This window comes from Apiospora aurea (assembly GCF_038362705.1).
Source record: "Apiospora aurea strain CBS 24483 chromosome Unknown utg000010l_segment0_segment0, whole genome shotgun sequence".
NCBI classification, from domain to species: domain Eukaryota; kingdom Fungi; phylum Ascomycota; class Sordariomycetes; order Amphisphaeriales; family Apiosporaceae; genus Apiospora; species Apiospora aurea.
In genome coordinates this window covers 2,201,994-2,217,204 of record NW_027117397.1, presented here as the reverse complement: position 1 = coordinate 2,217,204, position 15,211 = coordinate 2,201,994, and the positions used below count along the sequence as shown (strand labels likewise).

The 15,211-nt window shown below is 54.8% G+C and overlaps 4 protein-coding genes across 4 annotated transcripts; 2 read left to right on the top strand and 2 right to left on the bottom strand.

The window, feature by feature from the left end:
- Window positions 1-1,060: 1,060 nt before the first annotated feature.
- Window positions 1,061-3,937, bottom strand: PG986_014701 (Transmembrane GTPase; the record flags this gene model as incomplete). The annotated part of the gene is made up of 2 exons (XM_066850923.1): window positions 1,061-1,425; window positions 1,483-3,937. The coding sequence occupies 2 exons, from the start codon at window positions 3,935-3,937 to the stop codon at window positions 1,061-1,063; spliced, it is 2,820 nt and encodes a 939-aa protein (XP_066693161.1).
- A 952-nt stretch (window positions 3,938-4,889) lies between these two features.
- On the top strand, window positions 4,890-5,793 carry PG986_014700 (uncharacterized protein; the record flags this gene model as incomplete). The annotated part of the gene is made up of 4 exons (XM_066850922.1): window positions 4,890-4,895; window positions 4,985-5,199; window positions 5,281-5,599; window positions 5,659-5,793. 4 exons carry the CDS (start codon window positions 4,890-4,892, stop codon window positions 5,791-5,793), a joined length of 675 nt encoding a protein of 224 aa, XP_066693160.1.
- A 192-nt stretch (window positions 5,794-5,985) lies between these two features.
- On the bottom strand, window positions 5,986-7,236 carry PG986_014699 (Fe-containing alcohol dehydrogenase; the record flags this gene model as incomplete). Its single annotated transcript, XM_066850921.1, has 1 exon — window positions 5,986-7,236. The coding sequence occupies one exon, from the start codon at window positions 7,234-7,236 to the stop codon at window positions 5,986-5,988; it is 1,251 nt and encodes a 416-aa protein (XP_066693159.1).
- Window positions 7,237-10,132: 2,896 nt separating this feature from the next.
- Window positions 10,133-12,028, top strand: PG986_014698 (protein phosphatase 2C isoform beta; the record flags this gene model as incomplete). Its single annotated transcript, XM_066850920.1, has 2 exons — window positions 10,133-11,434; window positions 11,489-12,028. The coding sequence occupies 2 exons, from the start codon at window positions 10,133-10,135 to the stop codon at window positions 12,026-12,028; spliced, it is 1,842 nt and encodes a 613-aa protein (XP_066693158.1).
- Between the last annotated feature and the right edge of the window lie 3,183 nt (window positions 12,029-15,211).

Here is a 15,211-nt window from a genome sequence, read left to right as displayed (position 1 = left end):
GTCTGATACAACACATGGGGGTACCCGAACATACGATGGATCTTCCGGTTGGCCAAGCTATCACTAATACTTATACACTCGGATGCAGCACCACGTTCTTAACCGTTGCCCGGTGGCAGCGTTGGCATTCAATACTTAAATCTACCTATCCTCAACAGGGCAGTAGTGTTGTGGTAACATAGAACCCAGTCGTACGATTGATGCAAGACTTGACTCGCAAGTGGTAGGCCAAGCCAAGCAACAGTGCGATTTTGGCCGCCTGTGCTCTCCTCCGTGACAATACTTCTCCTCACCGCTCCCCTTTTCCATAACAGCACTTCTGCTTCTACTAGACCATTTACATGAGCGAGCCTGGTCGTCGGATCATGCTGCCTTGCCATCGCCGATCGTCACCTTGCCCTTTTTGCTTCTCCCCCACCCTATCCAAAACCTTGCAATTCCCCAATCATAGCGAACTAGACCTGACGAAGATGGGATAAGGTTGGTCGGCTGGCCCTGGGCAGCGGGATGTCGTAAGGCTATTTACTTTTTCCAGTTCCAACACAGATGAGCGAGACCAAACGACGGCGAACAAGGCACTCGACGATACACTGGCCAATGGGTCCAATTTTTGTTTTATTCATTCATTTTGTGAGCTAGGTACGTGAAGACAGAGTAGGGAGGAGAGCCTATTTTATAGGAGCCGAGCCAGGCAAGTTCGTATGCTGACTGGCCAAGCCAAGGAAACCGAGGCCAAGAGCCACCCCTATATTGTTTTTGTTTTGCTTTACTCGTTCGATCCGACACCGTTGCAGAGTAGAAAGGGGTTTCTTTTGTTTTGTTTTCTTCATCTTCCGTGTCTCGTATGCTTCTTTTAAAGCGTCATGCCCAAATGACCAAAACATTGAGGGGAAGGGGTGCTTGCCAGCTCCGCGAAGAGTGGCGGGGGTATGATGTGTGTATATCTCAAACAGAAGTAAGAAGTTTTTGGGGTCGCGGAATTCCGTCCAACGCCTGAACAATGCGTAATTGAAAAGAAAAAAAAAAAGGCAGGGAGAAAATCGGTTGGCTAGACCATTGCTTAAGAGATGGACATCTCCGTTGCGGGGTCGTGGGGGTGCGCGTCGAGGTTGACAGCCTCAACGATGTCCCGCTGTCGAGCACTGTTGCGGACAAGGTTGCCGAAGTACTTCAATGCAACCTCACTCTCGCCGCGGACCTTCAGCGTCTCGTCCCGTCGGGTGCCAAGCTGCTCGACGGAGCGAGTGAGCTCCACACGGAGGTTGTCGGCCGGGAAGCGCAGGACTTTACGGACTTCGCTGGCGATACGGGTGCTGTTGAGGTGGACGTAGTCAATGGCAGCGAGCTGCGAGGATATCTTGCTTGAGATCCTGTGCGGTAGCGATTGCGGGATCTGTTGGAGGACGTAGGCAGCAGCGCCGAGAACTATTGAAAGGGTTAGCATTGAGCTGTATTGCGTAAAGAGGAACACTAATAACTTACTAGCTACCACAATACCTGGTATAATCAAGCGCCGCAGGTTGTCGTTGCCCAGCACCTTGGCAAGACTGAGAGCATGGTCCATGTACCCGTAACCGCCCATGAGTCTGCCACCCAGTGCGGTGGCGACGGTAAGTGCCATACCGGTGCCGGCATACTTCTCCTGTCGCTGGAGGAGAGTTGACCAGTCCACGAAGTCCAAGAATTCGGTGGGGATATCAATCTGCTTGGCAAGCATGTGGCGCTTCCTCGTGAACATGACGTCAGACCGGAAATTGAGTCCGTGGTAATCGTCGCCTAGATGCAGAATGCCGAGCTGCTTGATAACGTTGACGCCGCCCACAGTCTTTGTCCGGGCATATCCCTCGCACTCGGCGACAGAGGTGGAGATTTCGGAGAGCATGGCTTCCTTGAGATCCTCGGCGAAGTCGAAGGCGTTGAAGATGCCACGGTAAGGGACGCTTAGGGCGTTGGCTCCAGCCTCAGAGATGGTCTGATTCAGGGCGGAACGGGTATGATCGTAGACGTCCTTGCAGGTTTCCTCAATCGCCCCATCGATCTGGTCGCCAACCACGGACTTGGCCTTCTTCGACGACTCCAGCGCGGGCTCGAGTTCCTCGAGTTCACGGTTAACACGGTTAAGTTCCGTTTGGGCGACTTCCGAATTGACGGTTGCCAACACGTTGACGTCGTTCAAGATGTTCATCAAGTAGGTCCTGGCAGGCGCAAGCTTGGACTTCGCTCGCTTCTCGAGCACGAATCTGCGCAGCGACTGCTCGAGCTTCTCGAAGTCCTGGATCTTCTCCTTCTCCTTGCCCTTGCCCTTGGGGTCGTTGCTGGGGTCGTCGCCTCCGCCTCCTCCGCTTGAGCTTCCACTGCCATCGGGGCCCCCAGGCGGGGGTGCGGTAGGAACAGCATTGCTGGAAACAAAGTGCACCAACTCCGAGGACTCCTTGAACGTGTGGGGGCTCAATCCTTGAACTTGGTCTAAGATCATCTTCTGGCATCGCTCCTTGGCTCGGATTCCGTCATAACCGTTGACCACAATAAAGAGGTAGGCCTTCTCGGCAGCGGCAGCCCAGATAAACTCCTTGGCGGTCATGGTAAAGTGATTCGCAGCCGAGACCACAAACACAACCACGTCAATTTCTTCCTGGCGCGCAAACACGGCCGTGGTCTTGGTGGTGTCGGAGTTTAGACCCGGGGCATCAATCAGGGCGATGTCGACGACACCGTTGTTGAGCAGGGACTCATCGATGGTTCTCGCATCCTTGACGTAGACTTTGCACTGCATATAGTTCGTGTTGTCGGCAACAATTTCCTCGAGATCCGAGAGCTTGAAAACGTCATAGGTCGATTCGTCTTGGCGATTGTAGGTCGCATCTTTATGGACGGCATGCACCTCCTCGATTCCGCTGTTCTCTCGCGCATCCAAGACCTCACAGAAGATACTGGTGCAGGGCTGTTGATCCTCGGGCAAGACTTTTCGGCGCAGTAGCGCATTGCAGAACGTGGACTTTCCTGCGTTCAAATCGCCCGTGATGAGCACCTTGCTGGACGTATCCTCTATGCGCTCTCGTAGCGACAAGAGGTGCCTGATGCTTGAACTGATCTTCCCATCCAACAACGCAGCGATCGAGCCTTTCTCGAGCGAGTGAACCAACTCGGCCTGGTGCAAGGCGCCAAGCTTGAGATCTAGTTTCAAGACGGAGAACTCCTGCGCAATCTGAGGGGTGACCAATCTGGGCTCGGAGGCTGCTTTGTTCTCGGCTTCTCGGCTCGATTCGGCGCCGTAGTCGTCCAGGGAAGTCAGCGATCGTCGCAAACCCCCGGGGTGCTGAGACGGGCCAGCGTCGCCTGCCATCGAATGGGTGGATTGGAAGCCTGGTCTCGAGGAGGGCCGAGAGGAGGAGCGCTCGTGGTTGGAGAATTTCGCATCGGCCCTGGACACGGAGGGGTAGTGCGCCGGCCATGTTATGTTGGTCTCTTGTAGACTCTTCAGAAGGTCGACGACGCCGTTGATTGCACGACCCAGCGCCAGTCTCTGCTTGTTGTACCACAGCTGATGCACGGCAGCAGCCTGGTTTCGACGGTCCACGTCGCCATTGCCGGTGGGAATGGTGACGGAGGAGTCGCCCAAGGTCGGATCGATGCGTGGGGACCCCATGGGCAGCTTTCCGGATGTACCGCCGAAGTCGCTCCCTGCAATGCTTCCGCCGTAGCCAGAGTCATTTTCGAGCAGTTGTTGTAGTCGTGCGGCGTGCTGCGAGGTCGAGCCGTTTCCTACTTGTGCGTATGCGGGCTTGCTGGGCGAGCCGCTGCCGCTGGCGGCGTTGGGGATCGAGTCGGTGGCGTCGCGACTGCTGCTTTCGCCGCCGTCAGAACCGGCGCGGGCCTTGCCTTTGGAGGCCCTGCCCTTGGCGGACTTGCCCTTCTTCGAAGAATATTCCTGACTCATTTCGCGGTGTGTGCATCCATTCAGGTCGGGTGGTGGATGGGGTTGGTAGGAGGGGGGCGAATGGGTAAAAAGAATGGGCTTCACAATTTTCGGCAAGAGAAGCTTTGTAATAATGATGGCTCGGCAGGAAATTCAGCTCCTGCTATCAATGTGCAATCCTGCTCAAACTGGCCGTCACACCCCGACGCCCCGACTTGCCCAACCTGCATAAACTGGAAATTTGCCCCGTCGTGTAGGCAAATGCGCATGATTGGCTGGGCGCCGGAGGTCGGAAAAACACGTCATGCAAATCGGCGAGCACTTTGCAGCAGAATGGAGCAATTCCTAGATTCCAGTTGCCTTAGCGATCCAATGCATCTGGCGGGCATCTGGCTGGGGCCCGGATTGACAGAAGCAGGTACTTCTCGTAGTACCAGACAGCAATTGATTTGTTCCTGTCCCTCAAGCAGCCGCCACATGCGAAGGCCAGAGCCAGAGCCCCACCTGCCGCCCTCTCGCCCTCTTTCTGCCCTCGGACCCTGCGCTTTTTCCCTGAGGGCCTGAATCTGAGAGTACCTAGCAGCACCTACGGTAGTGTGGCGGTAACCAGCGGGTTTCGCATCGGCTACGTTTCGCCCTCTTGTGGCCCAACCAGACAGCCAGCTAGGTAACCTTGGAAATCTGGGGATCGGAGGAGGTCTGATTGCTGGCTTCAGCTTCATCATATCCCAACCTTATTACCTCCACAACCCCGACTCCAGGCAACCGATTATCTATCTCCTCCTGCTGACGACGCAGTGCGACATCGCGACGACCCGGCGCAACGACTCTTCCTGCCTACTTTACATGCCACCCAGCCCGATCGATTTCCCGAATTGAAGCATACCATCCATCTGCTAGCCTAGCGGACCAAGGGCATAAACAAACGAATCCACTTTCGACGATTGTTGTTGTTGCTGTATCCACAGGCATCATGAATGTATGGCCGCCACACAACAACGCCCGTCTCCGAGGCAATCGCGGTTGACGGGCCGCTGAAGAACAAGATACTGACCATGCGGCGACCAGATTCTCGAATGGGCCTTCGGCAAGCGCATGACGCCCGCCGAGCGTCTGCGCAAGAACCAGCGCATGCTCGATAAGGCGATACGAGAGCTGGACCAGATGCGAGTCAAGCTGGAGAAGCAAGAGAAGACACTACAGACACAGATCAAGCAGAGTGCCCAGAAGGGCCAGATGGGCGCCGCCAAGATCCAGGCCAAGGATCTCGTGCGCACAAGGAGGTGAATATACGCGCCAGCCACCGTCCACAGATACGGGATTCAGTTGTACATTACACTAACCACTTCGATCTTCCAACTCAGATATGTCGAGAAGTTCTACAGCATGCGCAGTCAGTTGCAGAAGATCTCTCTTCGCCTCCAGACCCACCGGACAAACGAACAGATGATGCAGGCCATGAAGGGCGCCACGATGGCCCTTGGCAGTATGAACAAGTCGATGAACCTGCCCGCACTACAACGTATCGCCATGGAGTTCGAACGCGAAAACGATATCATGGAACAGCGCCAGGAGATGATGGACGATGCGATCGATGACGCCATGGACACCGGTATTGAGGAAGAAGGTGACGAGATCGTAGAGCAGGTCATGGAAGAGCTCGGGGTGGATCTGAATCAAGCAGTAAGTCATGTCTTATTACCGTCCATGGCACGCCTTTCCAGGTCTAACAGCTGTCACAGTTTGGCGAGACACCGACAGGATTACAGTCCGACAAGGTCGCCGAGGGCCGAGTCGCACAGGCTGTCGGAGGAGGCGGTGGCGCAGACCCGGGCGATGATGACCTGCAGGCTCGCCTTGATAGCCTTCGGAAATGATGGAATATGCTCTTTAGAGAAGGCGTATTGTATTGCTCGGACTTCCGATTGTCTTCGTGTCCCCTGCATATATGGGACTAACATGCATCTACAACGAGGCGTACCTTTTGTTTGTATGCGGAGTTAGGGATTCTGCTTGCTTTGATTGTGCTCGCTTGGGATATCTGAATATGAACTGCCACGGCGGCACCTTTACCGGAGCACCATGTTCAGAATTTCCATCACTCCTTGTTCGTCCAACGGCGCGGGATTTGTCTTCACCCGGCGATCTTGAAGACTATGCGTCGCGATCCCACTCAGCTTGTCCTTGCCGATCCCAAACTCCTTTAACGTACGAGGCATCCCTAGCGTCCTGATGAAGACGTCCAGCAGGTCCCCTAAATCGGCACTCTCTTGCGTAAGCCCTTTCTGCTCGAATAGCGCCCGTGCCTCTTTGTCGTCCCACAGGAGCTTCTGGATGGCGTGTTGCCGCTCCCGGTTCGCATTTCTCTGGTAGTTGAACTTGCACACCGCCGGAAGCAGGATACAACTAGTTTCTCCGTGGGATACTCCCGCGGGGCCCAGCTGGTGGCCGATGCCGTGGCTAGCGCCAAGCGGGACACCTCGCGTGGCCGCGGACATGGCATCCACAGCACCCAGCTGGCACACGAGCCGCGCATCTTCGTCTTTTCCGTCGTGATCTTTGGCGCACCGTAACAGCCCTGGCACGAGCCGAGCCAGCCCATGCCGGGCGTCGGCGTCGGCGGCGTCGTCCGACTTCAAGGAGCAGAGCGTCTCGACGCAGTGGTCCACGGCTTTGACGCCCGTGCTGAGCCAGACGTGCGTGGGCGTGCTCATCACGAGGGCCGGGTCCAGAATGACCAAGGCGGGCGGCGACATGGCTGGGCCCGAGAAGGAGTACTTGCGGCCGTCGGCGTCCTTGGTGGCGCCCGCGAAGGCCGAGTACTCGCCGCCCGAGAGCGAGGTGGGGATGCAGACGACGGGGACGCGGGCGGGCTTGACGTTTTTGGAGGCGGTGTGGTCCGGACGAGAACCGACCGAGGGGACCGGCAGGAGGCCCTCCAGGTCCTCGGGCGTGCTGGCGTCGTTGGCGAGCGCGAGCGACACGATCTTGGCCGCGTCCGTGAGGGAGCCCGCGCCCAGCGTCACCAGCAGGTCGCAGTCGAGGTCGCGCGCCTCGCGCACCATCTCGAGCACCTCGGACCAGCGCGTGTGGGGCCGCAGGCCGACGCGCACGCCGGCCACCTTGGAGTTGAGCGTGTCCTTGAGGGTGGTCAGGTGCGCCGTGTTGCGCGCCAGCGACGCCGAGCACAGGACGTAGAGCCGGGTGGCGCCGAAGGTCGAGCTGGCGTGGTGCAGGAGGGTGAGGGGGAAGGGCAGGCCGTAGGAGACCGAGGGCTTGTCGCGGCCCGCGAAGGCTGGCCGATGCGTCTCCTGAGGCATCTCGCTTCTTGGAATCTTCTCGGTCCGGAACTTTGATATGTGCACCTGGTAGTCCGTTGGATCTCTACCTCATGCAGCTCAGCAGCGGCTCCCTCGGTGACTTCGGATGCGGCGGTTTTCGGGTATTCTTGGTTTTTAGGGTATCGGTACAAATCTACAATATAATATATACATTTATCTGGCTTAGGTAGAGATGGATGCGGATTGAATACTCGAGATAATAGCTCGCTGATAAATCCAACATACACATGCCTACCATGGACCCTAGGTAAAGGCCGGATTGAGCAAGGGTCCACTGCCACGGATGCGCAGATGGCAATTACATACGTGATGACGATTTGTACTTACCGGCATGGTGGTAAACCCCGCTCTCGGCTCCTGGTAGCTCTCACTCTGTCCTTGCCCGGCCTTACTGTCCCGTACGATACACCTGACTTACAACACATCCGAGTGTGAATCTAGACCTTTTAGAGGTCCACAGCTCATTCCATCTTGGACTCCCAGATTCCCAAGCGGGTCGTCGATTACGACGAAGTATTTGCTGTCAAAGCTGGCTGCTCATACCGATCTCGGCTGAGGATGATCTTATCCTTGAATCATCTGCCATGACGGACACTCGATAAATACGCCCGATGCCCATCTGCTCTCTGCTTGACCGTCCGTCTGCTGCCTCCAAGTGAAATTTGGTTGTAGTAGGAAGCAGGCCGAACTCAGCCACGCTCTTGTATGCTGCATAGACGCAAAGGTGTTTATGAATCTGTTGCTACTGGTGTGCGGTGTTGGTAAAATGGGGTTCAGGCAGGACCGCATGGCACTATGTTTGTGCGACTCGGCGAAACAAACTAGATGACGTAACAATGCACCGTACGTGGATGAGACAATACACCGAAGTACCTGCCTAGCAGGTAAGTAGTGCCACACTGGTAGGCAAGCCTGTACGAACCTCAGGGCCTCAGAGATAAAGAACAGCCCGGATAATGCAAATGTCGGTTTCAGGACCAATTACACAGGTAAGGATTTCAGGTAGAAAAGGAGGTGTTTTGCACGAACATGTCGGTTTGTTGTTGCAACCGGGTTGAACCTGAACCCTCTTTACTTGGCGATCATGTCAGTCGGTAGCCCGGGCCAGGGATCAAGATGGACAGCGCTGAAACAAACCAACCAACAGCAGGCAGCTACAGGCCCATCTGATAGTGATAGGCACCGCCGCCTGCCCCACGGCCCACGCGCCGCAGAGCAACGCAACGCAAGCAGAAGCCCATCTCCCCGACAGCCCTCCTGCCGCCAGCACCCAGCACCCAGCATAGCCTATTCGCCTATCATCGTCATCACAGCAGCATAACGCCCCAAGGTTAGGCCGGGTCGGCTATTCTACTCGTACATACGCGCCTTTCAACACATGCACTCCATCTCGTGACCATTAGGCGCATAGCCTTCGCTTTCGGATTCAACTTCTCCCTTTCTTCACTCACCCGCCTCCCTTTTTTACGGCCAAGACAAACCCAACTTGACCTGGCCGTACCTACAGCACAATACAGTACGCAAACACCCGATTTCGCCTTGGATCTTGCCGAAATCCTGCAACACTCACCTCCGTAAAGGACAACTAAGGTACGTGCAAACGAGTCATACTGTAGGACCCTGCAGCATCGTAGGCCGGGTCTGTCCACTGTCCTGACTGTCCTGACTGTCCTGACTGTCCTGTTCTGCTGCTGTTTCACTGCCCGTTGCCCTAAGGCGTAAGGCGCCCTTGTCGAGAGAACGAACCCGGTTCATTGTTGTCTCCTCCCATTGTCCCTAACATTGAACGCGCTCCCTCGCTCTCCTCCCCACGTCACTCGCTCTATCTCTGTCCATGTTTCTGTGTAAAGGAATATCATTCCTTATTTAGCTTTGTACAGTTGCAGGTCCGTCCGCGGTGTACTCCCCAGCACAAAGTAAGGTTAGTAGCCATTGATTTTATCTCGTCTATCCTATCCATTTCCGCGCCTCACTGTTTGCAAGCGCATGGCATGCCTCAATCAAAGAAACCCAACCTTCCCCAGACCTGGGGGGAGAAGACCCTGAACATTCCATTGAAGGGAATTCGTCCGGGGGGCACCCTAATCTTAGGCGCTTGTCAAGCGAGGGTGCCTCTGACACCAACGGCCCGGCTTTAAATCAGACGTCAATGGCAGCCAGTGCCAGCAAGATGCGCGAGCACGCAGCCCGGCCCAGCGCAATACCTAACCTACCTAGCACAATCAATCCCTCCATCCCCCGGTGAATCCACTTGCACAAGAACAAGGCCAGGCCTCAATCCAAAGAGCCAAGAGCGAGAGAGCCAGCGCCACCCTAGTATTGAACCCATCACAAGTACCTGATGGTCCTGACGGTCCTGACCCGACTTACTTAATCTACCTACCCCTCAACCTCCACCAGCCAGCCAGCCGCCTTACTATGGGCTATTGATTCCAGCTATTGTATTGACCTCTCCCGATTCTGCCTACCAACTAACGGCACTGCATCAACCTCGTTTCCTCCCACTGCATCAAACACAAACAAGTGCAACCCCAACAACAACATCGTTGCCCATCTAGATCAACATCCTGTTGGCGTTTGGATTCTGTCCCGGCTGACCTTTTCCCTTCATTCAAGGCAGGCGATCAATTACCTGTAGAGGGCTTTCTTCGAGAGCATACCGTAAGCTGTGCCTGCATTCGGCCAATCCACCCTCGCCCCAGCCGCAACCTACGACGTCACTACCACGCGACACCCCCCATTTACACAGCACAGCGGATTATCGCGTATTGATTCGCTATCCCGACCATCGCATTTCCTCGAATTCTCCACCGTCACAAATCTGGCAGGGAACAAGCGACGCAGTCTCTCCTCTCACGGAGGTCTGCTGAATAGGATGTTTGGTGGCGGCTCTTCCTCCAAATCCGACTCGGCTGTAGAGACGCCCAACGCCGGAAAGAAGTCGCCTTCTCCCGACTCCAAGAACGAAAGCTCCTCCCCGGTCTCCATAAAATCCAGCGATCAGGCCGCCAGTGGCGAAAAGCGCAGTGGCAATGGCAGCCCCTCGGGCCGCCAGGGCGACGTCGAGAAGAAGCGCAGGAGCAGCGGTGTTGGCTCCAAGGCCAGCAGTCTCATAGCCAGCGCCAAAAACTCTCTCAACTTTTCCCAAGTCGGTCGATCCAACAGCGACATGAATACGCAAACGGCCCTACAAAAGCTGGGCAAGCAGGACCCGGCCTTGGCTGTCCCTCAGGGCCAGCACAACAACTCGGCCGGCGAATCCCTGCCTGGCCCCCGTTCGACTTTCCGCGTCGGTGTTTGGGAAGACCGCAACAAGAAATGCCGGCGTACCATGGAGGATACGCATGCTTTCTTGTACAACTTTCTCCACACCCCTGCGCCCATGCTGGCTGCCGAGGCCGATGCAAAGAGCTCAAAGTCGCACGAGCCCAGCGAAGACGGTGAAGCACCGAGCGAGTCGATTGCCTCGCAGGATATGGTTGAGACGGACAATGGCTACTTCGCCATCTTCGATGGCCATGCCGGAACCTTCGCTGCTGACTGGTGCGGGAAGAAGCTCCACATCCTCCTGGAAGACATTATAAAACGAAACCCCAACGTGCCCATCCCCGAGCTCTTGGACCAGACCTTCACCAGTGTTGATAACCAGCTGGAAAAGCTCCCTCTTAAGAACAGTGGCTGCACTGCTGCAGTCGCAGTGCTGCGCTGGGAGGACCGTGTCCCTAGTTCTAGTTCTGCCACCGGATCGCAGGCCATTGCGCCCGCCGCCGCGGCAGCCTCCAAGGCTACGGATCCGTCAAAGTCTAAAGACGGTAAGTCTGAAGACAATGACACCTCCAACGCCATCCCGGAGTCTGCTCATGCTAAGCTAAAACCAACAGCCGCGAGACAACGAGTTCTCTACACCGCAAATGTCGGCGACGCACGAATCATCCTCTGCCGCAACGGAAAGGCGCTTCGTCTGTCCTACGACCACAAGGGCAGCGATGAGAATGAGGGAAAGCGTATTGCCAATGCCGGCGGCCTGATTCTTAACAACCGCGTCAACGGTGTGTTGGCTGTCACGCGTGCGCTAGGAGATACCTATATGAAGGATCTGGTGACCGGGCACCCATACACAACCGAGACGGTAATCCAGGCCGAGATGGACGAGTTTGTGATTATTGCATGCGACGGTGTAAGTCTTATGATCCGCCTTTCTCTTCTCTTCTACTCGCTAACATTCGTCTAGCTGTGGGATGTCTGCTCGGATCAAGAAGCTGTGGACCTGGTGCGAGAGTTATCAGACCCTGGCGCGGCTGCGAAGCAGCTCGTTGATCATGCCCTGGCCCGGTTTAGTACCGACAACCTCTCATGTATGGTTGTGCGCTTCGACAAGGCGGCTCTGCTGGAAAACCAGAAGGACAAGTCTCTCGGTGTGGAAGGAGAATCTAACGCCCCGACTGGAAAAGTCAGCGAGTCTGAAAAGATCTTGAGCTCGACCAAGCAGAAGATTGCCGATGGAGGAAACCCGGCGATTGGTATCTCGGCCAGCAACAGCGGGCGTGGTCATGATCCCATACCCGTTAGCAATGATAACCCCGAAGCCTTCACACCCACCACTCTGGATTCTGCTGTGGAAGAAGAGACCCCAATCCCGGACTTTAGCGATGCACCCGAAGTTGCGGAGCCTCCTCCCGACCACGCGGATACTGGGCGTCCCGAGTCCGCCGATCTGCCCGAGATCCATTTGCCCGACAAGGTGAAGGAAGCAACAAAAGATTCATCATGACGACCGATTGTTGGAAATTGCTGAGCCTCATGGGTGCCACCGACTACGATGCGCGTCGATGGTTTTGATTGTTGCTATCTTGAGGGGCGCCGGTTCGACGATATCCCCGTCGGAGTTTTTGACATCCGCCGACAAAAAAAGCGAAGAGAAACGGATTGCTGGTATTTTGAACATACACTTGCACACGGATGAGAATTCACGACGGGGCGTTACGGGATCTTGTCCCTTTCTGACTGGCCCAGGGTAATACCCCCCAAAGCGAGACGGCACGGTAGAATTGGCAAGCGGCTTCTAGGCTTTCAAGAACCATTCTCAGCGGCGGACATGCGCGTTTTACTCTTTTTTCCTCTCTATCTTTCCGCAGCTGCGACAGTTGTGTATCTGTATAGGAGTAAGCAGCAGGCTCATGGAAACAAACAAGAACTAACTAAGGACGAGAAGCCCCGGTGGAAATAGCGAGAGAAAGCAAGCGCTCTTGGGTGGACCTGAATGATATAAGGATGTACATTCTTGACTTGACGATGTTCGCGTGCTCCCTGTCGATCGAGGTGTCTAATATGTGACGTGTAATCGGTTCATGGTGTGTGTGTGAGTTGGGGCTTGTAGTAGTGGTCTTGCCCTGGTAGCCATGCCCAGCTCTTTACCAGAGTTATGCATTGAAATCTCAAGCCCAACTGGATGATTGTCAAATGGGACACATTATCGACATTTCCAGGTGAATCTGAAGTCAACGAGGCACAGATGGAATCCCTCGGGTGTCCTCTTCTACGCCAACTTCCTTCGCTTTGCTACGATTAAACATGCAACTTGTCTCTCTCCTTGACTTCATGTACTGTTATCACTTTGTCCTTCACGAGCTCGTTCGCCTATTTCCTACTCCAGGTTGGGGTGTGGTGAAGGGGTATTAACAACGGCTGGATGGAAACGTGTTTACAGGAAACGAATTCATTTCTCTTTTACAGTTGGCCACCATAAATGGCACTGCGCTCATAGGCTAGATGATCATGTGTTGAGGAGAGATCTGCCTCTGGTAAGTAAATCGCATAGGCAACAACGATTCGGGGCGTCGTGTCTCCTCGGTACAAGCACATGTAAATATGAGGGGATTGAAGTGCAGATACTGCTGATCGGATTGAGAACTTTGGGCGAGCATTTACATCATATCCTACCATCTCGTTGGCCTTGGCTGAGCAGTGGTGTCACTAAACCCGTATTCCAAATTTGTACTGAAGTTCTCCAGGGAATTTGGTCTTCCATTTATCATCATGACTATGATGCCCGCGCTTCAATGAAAGCTGGGAAGTTAAGCAGATCCAATCGTGAGCAGCAGAGCTTTTGGCTGCTTCAGGAATGATGTGGTGACAAATCCCACATGCGCCTTCTCACGGCACCATGCCTGCTTTCAACTGCCATCGTCTCGTCTCGTCATATGGCAACCTCTATTGGTGTTTATTGAGCGCCTCTGATCTCGGGATCAACAAAGTGGCGCAAGATATATCATTATCCTAGAGAAAGCTTCAATTTGCTCACATTGCACTAGCAAGCATGCTACGATGCGGAAATGTCACGAAGCCCTTCCAACCAAGAGAGTTGTGAAGCTGCAGCTATAACCGCTCCTTCCCGCAGGTGACTTGCTGCACGAATTGCGGATTGTGAAAGGGTAATGCCACATTTTCGGTAGGTGTTGATATCACAAAAGCAGCTTCCGAAAGCAGCAGTGGGCAGGGCTCGATGTTTCTTGTTTGTTTGCCTATCGCGCCACAACGCATCGTTCGTTCGGGTCTGATCACTGGTTTGTGGAGACGTGGGCGGGCGTGCTTTCCCGCATGGCGATGCCGGGATGTGATTCGGTTGTCCAAGCCCCAGCTTTGCATGCGGGTAGGGATGCGTAGGAGAGGGTGCGGGATCAAAGCGTACATAAAACAAGTTGCGCGGTCTTCTGCCGCAAATTGGTCACCAGATATGCTGGTAGGGAGTCAACGGAGATCCACAGTGTGTAGCAGGATATTTTTTCCGAGGCGCGGGAGAGAGTTATAGTCTTCCTTGCGTTGAGGGCGAGGCGACACGATACGTCAGTTGTAAGAGATGTCATGATGGCAGGCGTTGTGGTAGACTATCACGAGGAGGAAAAGGAGATCTGAAATAGGTAGGCAGTGACTGAGACGCTTCCGGGGAAGAGAATGGATTGGGAACATCTAGGTTTTTTTTCCTTCCGCTTACCTGCCTGTAAGCGAGCACATGCAGGTGTGGTGACCCGGAACTGTGTCCGCACAATACCCTCCGGAAATGGTTGGCTGCATCGGCGTTTTCCCATTGCCCTACCTATGGAGTTGCGATAAGAGAATGAAAACAAGATGCTATGCTGCCCGAAGCTCTCCTCTGCTCCTGTTATATATCACTGTCCCAGAAGTTGACAACTCTTGGGCAATACATGATTCCATTTGTCAATCACAATATACAGACCACAATTGCCTAGGGGCAGTTCATCCGTATCTCGGCTCGATCTTTCTTGGTGGGGTACCCGAGAAGCGGGAGTTCCCCAAAAAGGTACAACGCGCGCTAGCCCATGCAAGATCGTGCAGAGAGGGTTTCGGTCATGCGCAGTAGTAGGTGTAACATGTGTGCCGGCGGGATTCAGCTTCTGGATCATCAAGTGGCTAGCTGACCGCGTTCTGGAACTCGCAACGGAAGGCACGATGAAGTCTCAAGACGACATCGCGGAGGAAGAGCTGGTGGACTCTGGACGAACTTATCCCGAGGGTCTGTAAGGGCGCCAGCCAGCACCTTGGCAGGTTTCCAAGCCGTTGAGATAGAATAGACAAAAGGCGTACAGTGATAGCTCACTCATCAAGACCTGGAAAACGATGCCAGTGATGAATGCTTTGGGCACTCTTGCCGTCATGGACTTGCTCAGTCATCGGCAGCCGGAGTCCGGCTGTTTCGGAGGACAAGGTCGTGATTGAGACACGAGATGCGTGAACACGGTACGGTCCAACCTCAGCACGTGCGCGATCTTCAACTCGATGATTCAGCGAAGAGGACTGCGCTGCAATCCCATCCCCCTGGCATCAAGACTGCCGGCAGGACATGTTCGACATTACAAACAGCGGGAATGCAACATACGACTAAATGAAGCAACGATGGCAAGATCCAGATGCGCGTCGGGCTCCAAGCTGATACATC